This window comes from Pollicipes pollicipes, unplaced genomic scaffold (assembly GCF_011947565.3).
Source record: "Pollicipes pollicipes isolate AB1234 unplaced genomic scaffold, Ppol_2.1 Scaffold_7262;HRSCAF=8765_pilon_pilon_pilon, whole genome shotgun sequence".
NCBI classification, from domain to species: domain Eukaryota; kingdom Metazoa; phylum Arthropoda; class Thecostraca; order Pollicipedomorpha; family Pollicipedidae; genus Pollicipes; species Pollicipes pollicipes.
In genome coordinates, this window is record NW_023597055.1 from 25,809,028 (window position 1) to 25,821,647 (window position 12,620).

The following is a 12,620-nucleotide window of genomic DNA, read 5'->3' on the forward strand; positions in this document are numbered from 1 at the left end:
CGATAAGGTACCGGGAACCCCATGCGCCGTAATACACAGGGTCCTGATCATGTAAATCCGCTGGCCGATCTGTTGTGCTGAAACCCCGCTCCAATATTGGCAAACGTACGTTCCATCCGGCTCAGCGCCCCAGGAACGAATGCACCTTGGCGCGACAGGGCACTGAACTGCGAAACCAGGGCGTGTTAGAAAGTACGCTGGCTGCCCCTCTTCGCGCTCTGTCCCCACGCTCCGCCTGCCAGCCGTGCAGGAAGCTCTTCCCTCCGGATTCCCGCTGATGTGCGCGACTCTCGCGGTTCCTGGCGAAGCGTGTGCGTACGTGCGTGTCGCCAGGTGAGCGCTCTATGGCTCTTTGAACGCTCTGTCCATGTTCTCTTGGTACACTTCCGAGGCGGCAGTGAGGTGGCACTGGGCCGTGGAGAGGGAGAGCGGGTGGGGGTTCACCTCTCAAGGCCCCCCACATCCGGCTCGCGGCCAGGTCGGCGGCGGCGAACCGTCGGCCGCCGCACGCACAATCACCAGCGGCGAGCACAGGCGGGTCAAGGAGCCAATCGGCGCGTGGCGTCAGGTCCGGCTCCGGCTCCCGTGTCCCGAGAGGTCGGCTCCGGTGGCATTGGGAAGGGAAGGGGGTGGCTGAATTCGGAGAACTCCACGCATTTAACTTATTACCCAGAAGATTATTTCAGGCATGGATGGAGAACGCTCCGGGTCAGGTGCTGACAGCCCATAATTTTCGAATAAAAGCAATGTCGGCATTTCTCTTCCGGCAGACGTTCATTAAGACAGCTTTGCCACGTCGAGCTTCTGAACGATCTTCACCTGTTATCTTATGGCCATTTTTCCACGCGACGCCAGAAGCATTATTATATTATCGGACATCATAAGACGGAGGCTACACCTCCTTCCCCTTACAACAACCACCAACCCTTCACGCTCGTTCAAGCCATGCGTGTGAAGCATGTTCAGCAAAAATTAATAAGTGTTTTGATTGAGGCATGTTTCTTGTCATAGAATACACCTAGTTAGTATAAGCAATATGCTAAGCCCTCAAGTTTTTTTGCGATGATATGCTTTGAGGCCAACTATATAAATTAGTGATGGCGTCTGTTTCAACAACCGGGGCCAAACCGGTGTGCGCCGCTTTCGCATTTGGTGGCATGAAAGCTTCAGTGGGCAGGGTTCATGATGATCTATAATAACTAGTAGTCTGGGCGATATCTAAGAACACTGGGTACCAGTGGGGTACGTTAACCTGTTTTCAGTGCATTTGGGAATCTATGGCACGAGTTTACCATAAATTATTTGGAAAGCAAATTTTACGGCGATCTTACCGTTGCGGCCTGTTGATGCCGAAAGCATGACACAAATGCGAAATCTGAGGTGCCATGGTTTGATTTGAGGCTGACATTAACTTTATCACATTTATAAGTATATTCTATTTGTGCTCTACCAATGGCTATCTATCAGTACGCCACGTGCGATTCTAGCTGGTGAATTGTTGGCTCAATTTTCTGAAGTAGTAATGTGGGTGAACTTATAAAGGCATGTAATCAGTCAAGGTATCTACTTTGGTTGCTGTTTTGATATGTTGGCTGGCAGCGAAATTGGTAATGTTCATTCCAACCCACAAGGTCTGCAAGCCTCTAGATGAATTAAGAGGGTGCACCTCTTATAGTGTTTTGGAAATAAAGGTATCATGTGAGATGATAGCAAAACCAATGTATGCTTTTTATTTTTATGGGTGCTCGATTATGGTCTGAAACACAATTGTTGTATTTATGTACATGCCAGGATTTAGAAGCAGAACTGTTTGTTCTTAACATGATTGATGCCATGGTATCTTAAAATACCTTGTATCATATGTATATTGTATAGAGATAATTGATCAGGTTTGAATACTGTATGTTAATATCCTATTGATATGACTGCATTTGTATATATATTTATACCCATGTACCACATGCATAATGAATGTATATTCAGGTTTCTATGCAGAATATGTTCAGTTAGCATCAAATTTCTATTTTGATACTTGGTAGTAAGAGTAGTATCCTGATGAGGTCTATCATTATCATATATTGGACCTACAATTCTAGTGCATGTCAGTCTGGGCTCGTCTTTTCTAGGGAAATGGCGGTGTTACAATAATAACATATTGTTAGCAGTGTTGAGGGTGAAACATATATCCCATGCTACTTGTAAGCTTTGAAACTTGTGATTGTCAGGCACAGTACATGGTTCATGGGCAAGACAAGTACCACCTGTTGGTATTACTCAATAACCCCACTTCCCAACAATGCACATTGTATTCTCTACAAAATGGCAAGCTATTGCTTTACAACTCCTGAAGCTGCCTGTCACCTAAAATGGTTTGTCGTTGATCATTGGGACAAGATCACAAGTCAAACTGCTGTGTGGAATAAAGCTGCAGGCATCCAGAGGCACATAGGAAAGGGACCTGTGTGATGATTTGTGTTGACTTTTGCTGCATACAGGCCTGACCACTGCGGCCAGCCACCCCAGCCTGAGAGGAGGCACTCATCGGACTGCACCAGCTTGGTCCCCCTGCTGCCCCAGCCAGAGAGGAGCTACTTGTTGGGCTGTACTGGATCAGTCCCGCCACTGCCAAAATGACCGACTACGCAGCCAACCTGCTTAACGAGCTGATGGGCCGCAACCGGGACCTGCTGCCCGACCAGCAGTCCAAGAAACTGACCTATGACTCCCCTGAGGTGAGCAGGCAGTGACCGTTGCAGTCCGGAACCGTCCCTAAGGTGGACAGTTAGTGACGTCGCGGACGGAGCCGCGCCCCTGAGGGGGGCGGGCACCGACCGTCGCGGTCTCAAGCTACACCCCTAAGGTGGGCGGGCGGCGACCGTGACGGTCCGGAGCCGCGACCCTGGGGCTGATGCAGTTTTCTTTCAGTGGTGGTGTGCAGAACACTTGTGACACACCTTGTTGTTGTGGGTGCTTTGCGGAATGCTCGGCAGCTGAGTCTGTGTTGCGTCGCCTGCCTCACCCTGACGCGAACTGCGGGCGCTACGTGGAATTGAACCCGGTGCCTCTGGTTTCCCAAACATGCAGCTTAACCACTGCCCGGCGGGAACCCATGGGGAGCGCCATAATTCCCAGGCGGCATGTGCAGAGCGGGAGTGTCGTGATCCGCCCCCCGCCCAGAGTACCGCGGCTTCGGCTCGGTTGTGCTCAGCAGCTGTCAGGTCTGTTGTCTGGCGCTGCCGAGCAGCTGCCAGGTCTGTTGTCTGGCGGTGGCGGCTTGCGACGTCCTGAGGTCGCTGGGTCGCGGGCGCCGCTGGCACTGCGCGGTGACCTAACACGACCCCGCGGTGTCCGGCGTGCCGTTCTTTCCCCTCCCCGCCCGTCCGAGGGCGACCGCCGTAGTCGGCGCGCCCCACTTACCCTTACCTCCGCCAGGTGTGCCGGTATTACCTGGTGAAGCTGTGTCCGCACGACCTGTTCACCAACACCAAGGTCGACCTGGGCCCGTGCGGCGGTATCCACGATGACGCCGTGCGCGAGGAGTTTCTCCAGCTGCCCGCCTACCGGCGCGTGGTGTTCGAGGACGAGTTCCTGCGCTACTGTCAGGTCCGTGTTGCATGGGAGTGCCTGGTCGAGTGCAGGGTCACGGGTGCCTGCCTTATTTCCAGGGCATTGCAATTTATGGACGTGGTCGGGGAAGCAGTTGACTTTTCAGGGCAGGATTGGCTGCAGCAGCCCCTTCCAACTAATGTTGCTAGACTACGTCCCTGACTGGCCAATTGCGTGCTATGAAGGCGTGCAGTGGTGATCGCTGGCTGGCGTCTCCAAAGCCCACTGACGCAGGCATGCCGCTAATCGAACCTGTCTAGCGCTATGGCTCCATTGCACTGATTTTTGTTTTCTTTTTTGTGAATCTCCAAGCCAATTACGAACGATCCCTTTTGGCTCACCTTGCAACAGAGCCCGCGAAGTGACATGGCTGTACGGGCTGCTTGCAGACCGACTCGGCGGCTTCTCTGACTTGTATGGCGGTGTCGGTATTTCGCTTTCGAAAATCTCGCGGCCTCCTCTGCGCCCGAGTCCGGCGCAGCACGCCGGCCGTGGCCTTTGTTAGGAGCTAGGTCACAGGCTGAGCAGATCTTGGCCGGACCGGCCCGACCCGGGCGTCACCGTCTAGGGGCCGGACATATGCTATATTGCTGCGAACCTCGTAACATGGTAGAACAATATTGCTATTCGCCGAATGCGTGCTGCACGAGCGTCCTGCGTCGTTCCAGGTCGCGCCCAGCCCACGCACCCCCGTCTCTTCTCCGCCCACGGACAGTTCACGTCCGGCCCACGTATCGTCCACGTCCGACCCACGTCCCGCTCGCACATCGTCCATGTTCTTCTACGTCCTGCTCACGCATCAACCTCTTGTTTGAGCACCTTTTGTGCTATGTTCTATAAATTTGCAACCAACGAATCGCGGGCACGCATTGTTTTGCAGCAAAAGCACAAGTTTCAGAACCGACGCTTTAACATTTTGAGACCTTTCATGCGTGTTGTCTGTAGCGTTTCACAGTGTGTAGCATGCGTCATGAATGAAACATAGCCATGCCAAGTTTTGTGTTTTCTTGTGTTACGACGTTCCGCTGTTTTACGTTCTCCATTAACCTGGAAAACGTAAAGCTTGCTGATGCTAACATATAGCCCTGCTGATGATGAAAGAAAAACTTACCAACTCATAAACCTGGAAAACCTAATATTTGCCGATATGAAAGGCTGCCACGGTTCAAAGACGGAACCAAACATCGGCGATCTTTCGTAGCAGCGATACAAAGCTAACCCATTTTGACGGACGAGAGGTTTGAAAATGCGGCCGGCAAAAGTCTGGCCCGATGTGTACCGCAGGTTGTTGCACTTTCAAGCACAAGTCATGAATGTCCCCTTTTTAAAAGGGGTAGGGATGGGAGAGGACGTTTTGAATGATGACTTTATATTTCTGCCGTTAGAGGACATAAAACCACAGCAGGTCATGGGGATGGGCTACTTACTTATTGCCAGCCACACTGGGTGGTACAGATCAACAAGTGGTCGGTGTCCGACTCATTGCTGCACCAACAGTCCACCGGGAGGTGATCAACGTCAACTTGTACCGCTCTCGAACACGGGTGGTAAAGCCTGTCTGGAGACATTGAACCTTGCGAATCACACGGGTATCTGGTCCAGGCAGTGTGGGAATTTACGTCTGTTTCCTGGTTGCAGAGTGCATTTTTTAGTCTTGAAGTACAAAATTTGCAGTGAGCGGTGGTGGAGGGTTTCTTTTGTCTAGGCCCATATGCTATAGGAGCCCGATCAGGTGAGTGGATCCAGGTGAGTGGCAGTGTTAGCTTAAAAAACCTGTACCTCCTCTAGTATAAAGTACATGATATATTTCTGGTTTCGTAAGCTGACGTAGCTCAATTTCAGCTGTAGCCTTTAGCACCAGCCAAGTAAAGCATGCTGTGGCAATTTTTGTTCCATAATCTTGAATTTGAAAGGCACGTGTAGGGCGTTCCCTGCATCAAATCAGACACCAGGAACGGTGTCTGTTACGGCAGGCAGTCGAAACGGCAGATTACTGCAAACCACACCACAAAACAGACAGTACGGAGCAAACAGGCAAACAAACAATGCATAGTGGGCGAGGCCAACGACGTAAGAACCAAGAGTCATTAACGTGCATAAGTGCACCTCGGGCGCGCTTTTCGCCCCCACAGGCGCGCGTCGTTACGCAAGTCAGTGTTGCACCACAAAGCTCTAATATACCGTCAGGCATCTAGCATATAGCCAACGACGGTGCTGTCAAAGTGGAGCGCACACACAGCCGGCCGATGAGTGCGACATCGCTCGTCCATGCGACAGCCGGCTCGATTGTCGCATGGGCCAGCGTCCGCCTGCCAGACTCCCACCAGAGCCGGTCTCGCCAGTGTATGGACAGTGTATCCCCTTGATGGTGCGCTGCTGCCTGGGCCCGGCGTCCGCCTGCCAGACTCTCACCAGAGCCGGTCTCGCCAGTGTATGGACAGTGTATCCCCTTGATGGTGCGCTGCTGCCTGGGCCCGGCGTGCGCCACGCCGCGCCCGGCGCCTCTCGGCTCCGTGGTGGGACAGGCGCCAGCGGCCGGGACGCTGGCACACGCCTCTCCGCGTCAGGCCCGGCCGCAGCTCCCAGCGGCGCGTGCAGCGGCGTCGTGTCCCTGACGACGACGCCGCCGCCGCCGCAGACGATGCTGAACGAGGTGGAGCGCAAGATCCGCAAGTCGAAGCAGCGGCTGGAGCTGCAGCCGGACGACGAGAAGCTGGCCTCGCTGGTGCCGCCGCAGTTCACGCGCCACGAGGAGAAGATCGGCATGCTGACCGGCAAGATCACCAAGCTGGTGACCGAGGCCGAGGAGCTCGGCTGCAAGGGCCAGGTGAGCGCGCGCCGGCGCCGACGGCCGGCTGCCCGCGGCAGATCGCGCTGGGGACGGGGAGTGTCAGGGTGGGCTCGCGTGGGAGCGGGATAAGGGTCCGGAGGGGAGGTGACAGCAGCTAGTTCTGAGGTGGTGGGGTTCGGACGGAGTGCTCGGGCAGAGGCTAGGACCCCTTACTGTAACTTTTTGTAACCAACTGGTGGGGAGGGCTGAGATAAAACAGGAACTTTGATGCAGCGAGAGCCCCCTCGCCTTCTGGCCAGCCTTGCGTCCGCCCCGTCACGGGCTAGTGTGTCCCCCAGCCAGCCGGTGTCCGTCTTCTGACCAGCCTTGCGTCCGCCCCGTCACGGGCTAGTGTGTCTCCCATCCAGCCGGTGTCCGTCTTCTGACCAGCCTTGTGTCCGCCCCGTCACGGTCTAGTGTGTCTCCCATCCAGCCGGTGTCCGTCTTCTGACCAGCCGTTACGTCCACCCCGTCCCAGGCCAGTGTGCTCCCATCCAGCCCGTGTCCACTGTCGTCCGACCTGACGTGCGGCTGCTGACCGGCGGCCTCCCCGCAGGTGGAGGAGGCCCAGGGCATCATGAAGCTGTGCGACAAGCTCAAGGACGAGCGCGACAGGCTGCGACGCAACAATGAGGGCTCCGTCTGGCACCAGGTGGGTGCGTACGTCACTGTGTGACGTCACTACACTGAGCTGCCTGCGTCTGATCACGTCACACGGCGCCGTGTGACGTCATGACCGTGCGCTTCCCGGGCCCGGTGCGGTGACATGCTACGATGTGAAGTCACTACGCGGCCCTGTCCTGGTTTGATGACGTCACTGGTTGCGGCATGACGTCACGGCGCCGTGTGACCCGAAGCCGACCCTGTCCTGTAAGGAGGTCTCTGTGTCAGTGACGTCATGTCTCGTGTTTTGGGGTTGGGACAGGCGTCTGCCGTGGTCGTCTGTCATCCTACTGGCTCAGGTGGCACGCGAGCGTGAGTTGTGTATGCCAGCACTAGATAATCGCTTGGACAGTAGTCCTGCGGTTTTTGCTGAGGCCCCTGAGCGTCGGCACTTCCAAGTGTGTAGACCGTATCCAGCTTCGCCGCCCAACCACTAAAGCGAACCCCCTTCATGAAGAACGGACACGTTTGCCTCCCGTATGTCGCCATGTAGATGTGTTTCGGTCCGTCGCGTCGGCCGTGCCGTGCCGTGCCGTGCCGTGCCGTGCCGTCGACGCGTGACGACCGGGCCCGTCTCGCTCGGCAGGCGGCTGAGATGGCCGCCTCGCAGGAGAAGCAGATGCAGGTGTGCGAGATCTGCGGCGCCTTCCTGATCCTGGGCGACGCCCAGCAGCGCATCGACGACCACCTCACCGGCAAGCAGCACATGGGCTACGCCCGGCTCAAGGTGGTCGTCGACGAGATACGGGTACGTGGACTGGATGTGGGCGGGCTTGGGCGGCACGTTGACTGTGTGGCCTGGATGGAAGTTCGTGCGGCGCGTGTCCAGCGGATGGCGACCATGGGGTGTCTCGTGTGACGGGGCACGGAGCTCGCGTGTCATGTGTCGCGTGGGTCTTGGCATTGCTTCCTTAACCCGCTTGTTGCTGGGGAAGGGCAGGGAGCTCATGGTGCCCTCCCCATTTCCGTGCCGCTGCTCCACGTTGAGTTAGGCGAAGTGACGTCACTTTGGTCGACCAGAGCATAACAGTCTGTGTTGCCTCCTACTCCCGCTGCTGTGAACGGCTAGGGCGGAGTGTGTACGTGCTTGCGTGCTGACGTTTTCCCGGATCGCGCTGGCAGGAGAACCGCGAACAGGAGAAGCGAGACCAGGAGACGGCGCGCGAGCGGGAGCGCGAGCAGCGGCGCCAGCGAGACGAGACGGACCGGTCGGGTCCGGCCGGCTCGCGGGAGCGCACCAGCGAGAGGGGCCGTGCCGAGCGAGACAGGGGCGGCCGCAACGGCGAGCGAGACCGCTCCGACCGCCGACGCCAGAGGTGAGACTGGGCTGCATGCTACGCACGGCGGAGCTGGGGGGGGGGGGGGGGGGGGGGACGGTACGGAAGGCGGAGCTGTGGGGACGGTACGGACGGCGGAGCTGAGGGGACGGTACGGAAGGCAGAGCTGTGGGGACGGTACGGATGGCAGAGCGGAGGGGACGGTACGGACAGTACAGCTGAGGGGATGGTACGGACAGTACAGCTGAGGGGATGGTACGGACGGAAGAGCTGAGGGGATGGTACGGACGGAAGAGCTGAGGGGATGGTACGGACGGAAGAACTGAGGGATGGTACGGACCGAAAAGCTGAGGGGATGGTACTGACGGTTCAGCGGAGGGGATGGTACGGACGGAAGAGCTGAGGGGATGGCACTGGCAGTACAGCTGAGGGGATGGTACTGACGGTACAGCTGAGGGGATGGTACGGACGGTATAGCTGAGGGAATGTTACGGACGGAAGAGCTGAGGGGATGGTACTGACAGTACAGCTGAGGGGATGGTATTGACGGTACAGCTGAGGGGATGGTACGGACGGATGAGCTGAGGAGATGGTACTGACGGCATAGCTGAGGGGATGGTACGGACGGAAGAGCTGAGGGGACGGTACTGACAGTATAGCTGAGGGGATTGTACGGACGGAAGAGCTGAGGGGATGAACTGTGGTGACGGTATGGCCTGTAAGCAGTAGAGATTGGAGTGATATCCATTCAGCTTAAAACGAGTGGTTGGGCTTTTCCATGAAAATCGAGTTATTTATGGAAATGATGGAACGTAGCGGTGGACGTGTAAAGGCATCAAGCATTTTGGATGTTACAGGCCCTGGGAACAAATATAAGCAACGGGATAAGGTATGCCGCTTATTGACTCACACTTGGAACATGGCCGGATATCTTTGTCACTTGCAACAGACATAAAACAATGATGGAAAAGATCCCCGATGAAATGCTTTTCTTCCTTTCAATTACTTAAACTGACCAATTTCCCTTCTGACGAGCCGTAAAGTAATTGATTGTGTTAATACTGAAGTAACTGACGTCGCTGTGACCCATTGGCAGCTCGAGCGATTGCTCGTGATAACTCCCGGTCATGTCTAAAGCTCACACAGCCCGCAGCGCTGTGTGCGGCAGCGCTGGTCGCGCGGCTAGACTCGGAAACGGAGGCGTCGGGCAGCGTATGTCCGTCGCCAGCGGCGGCCGTGTCCGGCGGACGCTCGTCCTGGTGGGTCGCACTCCTCCGCCGACGGTGTGCCCCCCCCCCCCCCCCCCCCGTATGTCCGTCGCCAGCGGCGGCCGTGTCCGGCGGACGCTCGTCCTGGTGGGTCGCACTCCTCCGCCGACGGTGTGCCCTCCCCCCCCCCCCCCCGACACTGTCCCGCTGACGGCGCTCGGTGTCCCCCAGGAGTCGCAGCCGGGACAGAGACCGGGAACGGGACCGGGAACGACGGCGGAGTCGGGACCGTGAGCGGCAGCGGGACCCGGACCGGGACCGGCAGCGGGAGTCCGACCGTGAGCGGCAGCGGGACCCGGACCGGGACCGGCAGCGGGAGTCCGACCGTGAGCGGCAGCGGGAGCCAGACCGGGACCGGCAGCGGGAGTCGGATAGGGACCGGCACAGTCGGAGGTCTGGGCGACGGTCCCGGTCCAGCAGGTACGAATGCGTTGCAGTGCATCATACCCTTGTGAGGCCTTGCCCGGGCACGTCAGACATTCGAGACCGCTGTGTGTTGCACTCATTTAACGGTACAACAGGGTCATCGCAAAAAGACCAATTCTGTAACGGAATGGAAGTGTGGATTAGAAATACGGTTACCGTATTTGATGATGGATAGTGAAGCTTGCAATGTGATCCAGGGACAGCTCATGGAATAAAGAAACGTAAAAGGTCCGATAACGGATTAGGAATGCGGACAGAACAACCGGCATCGAGTGGTTGGTGTTGCCGGCTGTCCTCAGTCTGGGCCGCTGGTGGGCGGTGCTGTTCTCGCCCGCCGTTGCGCCTGGCCGTCCGTCTGCTTGACCCTGGACTGTTCCCCTACAGCCGGAGCAGCCGGCGTTCACGGGACCGGCGAGACTCGCGGGACCGCGCGCCAGCCGACCGCAGACACGCAGGTACGTCCGGCTCCCCCGGGCACGTCCTCCCCCTCTCCCGTCCGCTCGCTCCCTCCTCGCGCGTGAGAGGAGGGTCGGGGTGGGTGCCGCCTGAGGCGCCACAGGCCGGCCGCTGTGAGCGTGGGGTTGTCACTCGCAGTGTGGCCCCGGGCCGTGTTCGTTGAGTCGTCTGTCCGCCTGGCCGCCCCCCCCCCCCCCATCCCCCGAGCTCCAATCAAGCCTCTCATCATCCGACCGTGTGTGTTGTCCGGCAGCCGAGGGTGGCAGCGGCGGCGGCCAGGAGGAGCGGCCCGGCGGACCCCGCACGCCCTCCGCCGAGCCGCCGGACGTGGGCCGATGCGCCGGCGCGGCTGCCGTCTGAGGCGGCGGCCGTCGGAGGCGCGCCCGCCGCCCCGTACTAAGGTGTGTCCGTCCGCCGGGCTCCGCGGCTGCTGCAGGGCTGGCAGGGCTGGGGTCCGCTGCTGACGGGTCAGGCCGCGGCGCCGGCTGGTGCAGTGCCGCCAGCTGCGCCGAGGGCGGCCCGGCCAGCGGCGGCGTCAGCAGCACTGACTGGCTGGGGCTCTCGTAGGACGCCGGCTGGTGGCCACGCAGTCGGCGTTGTTGCGTTTACGGCCGCGCGGAGATTTGCTTGCATTGCCGTTGTCGTGCAGTGCTTGGTGTTTGTCCCGGCTCCTTCGGATCTAGCGCTGTGACTGGATACAGGTTTTCAGTAGTCTTAGCAATAGGTGGTTGCTGGTGAATCGGCATGGGTGGACAACGATACCTTAAAATGGAAGCAATACTGTGTCGGCGTAGGGCATCGTCCTTTCGTGTGTTCTAGTTCGTATGTCCGTTATTCTCACGCAGCGTCGTGACAGCGGCTGGCAGCGCGGCGTGTGCCGCCTGCAAGCTGTCGTTTAGGGCCCGGCTTCCTGAGCAGAGCCGCGCCGCGCCGCGCTCAGTCCGTCGCTCTGCCGGCATTGGAGGCGGCGTGCTCACCGATCGCCACCGCCCGCAGGTCACGCTGAAGCCGCGCTGGAGTTCCTGCCATCTAGTGACAAGCGTGGCCAGATGAGCCTCGCCCGTCGCTCGCCAGGGTGACAAAGCGCGTCCCCCTGCCACGAGGCGATTGGTCGGTGGATGCCGTCTGTTGCGCCGTTCCGTAGGACAGCTGTTTCATTTTCATCCCCCGCGGAGGGCAACTGGACGATTGCGCGCTCCGCTCCCATTGGCTTTCGGTAGGACCGTGCTCCTCCGCTCGTTGATTTCACTCACCGACTAATCGGCGTCGTAGTATGAATTGAAGCGCGGTGAGAAAGGGTGGAATGTGGAGATTTTGTGTGCTGACTTTCGCCGTCTAAGAGGCTGGACTACAGTCACGGTTCTGGGTTTGTGAGAGCGGAGCTGTTCTCGTGGAGAGGCTTCTGTTGCTGTCTGTCTTGAAACGCAAAAATTGTGGACGTTTAACGGTTTTGTACACAGACTGCATGTAGGACTCGCCGCGGTCGTTCTATATGTGAGGCGAGAAAACAATGCTCCCTAGATGAAATCTGGGCTGATGTGAAGGAAATACAAGTCAAGGCCCGTCATTGTTCGCATTGAAGTATCCCGATGCGGGCTGGTTGACAGCAAGGATTTCGGGGTAGAACATGTTCCACTGCAACTATCATACGGATGTTTCATTTTAGTAAATACCACCCTGGCGTCTGAACACGCCCCGAGATCATCCTACCTGAATTGTGGTCGAGCTCTGCGGAGCTGTGAGCAAAACTTTGCTAGAGTAGTTGAAACAGCCGAATTATAAGTCATGCTTTTAGCTGTGGCAGAAGGAAAACAAAACAAAACAAAAGCATCACGAGCAATTCATTTCTGATGTGTCATCGATGGTCATTGCCAAGTGATGCAACTAACCTGCTAGCTGTTTGAGGTGAGCCTGACTGTTTTTTTCTTCTGTCATGGTTACCTTGAACTATGTTAATTGTCGTCAGTAGGGGAAACTGACAATGCCGAAGTTTTAACTAAATGTGAGACATTTGCCCTCCGGTTTTGGCCCCAATTGATGACATTTGCTCTCTGGTTTTGGCCCCAATTGACGACATTTGCCCTCCGGTTTTGG

At 57.4% G+C, this 12,620-nt stretch overlaps 1 protein-coding gene across 1 annotated transcript; it reads left to right on the forward strand.

The window, feature by feature from the left end:
* The first annotated feature begins 1,137 nt into the window (after positions 1-1,137).
* LOC119114286 (luc7-like protein 3) lies at positions 1,138-12,093 on the forward strand. Its single transcript, XM_037238484.1, has 10 exons — positions 1,138-1,242; positions 2,496-2,732; positions 3,433-3,603; positions 6,245-6,433; positions 6,993-7,088; positions 7,686-7,847; positions 8,222-8,415; positions 9,816-10,064; positions 10,455-10,525; positions 11,523-12,093. The coding sequence occupies exons 2-10, from the start codon at positions 2,631-2,633 to the stop codon at positions 11,603-11,605; spliced, it is 1,317 nt and encodes a 438-aa protein (XP_037094379.1). The 5' UTR covers positions 1,138-1,242; positions 2,496-2,630; the 3' UTR covers positions 11,606-12,093.
* The last annotated feature ends 527 nt before the right edge of the window (positions 12,094-12,620 follow it).

What these genes read in the sequence shown, in the direction of transcription:
- LOC119114286 (XM_037238484.1), top strand. Translation starts at nt 2,631, where the DNA reads ATGACCGACTACGCAGCCAACCTGCTTAACGAGCTGATGGGCCGCAAC. An exon ending in TCCGACCGCCGACGCCAGAG is followed by an intron (nt 8,416 to 9,815) that starts GTGAGACTGGGC and finishes GGTGTCCCCCAG; the next exon opens with GAGTCGCAGCCGGGACAGAG. An exon ending in AGCCGACCGCAGACACGCAG is followed by an intron (nt 10,526 to 11,522) that starts GTACGTCCGGCT and finishes CACCGCCCGCAG; the next exon opens with GTCACGCTGAAGCCGCGCTG.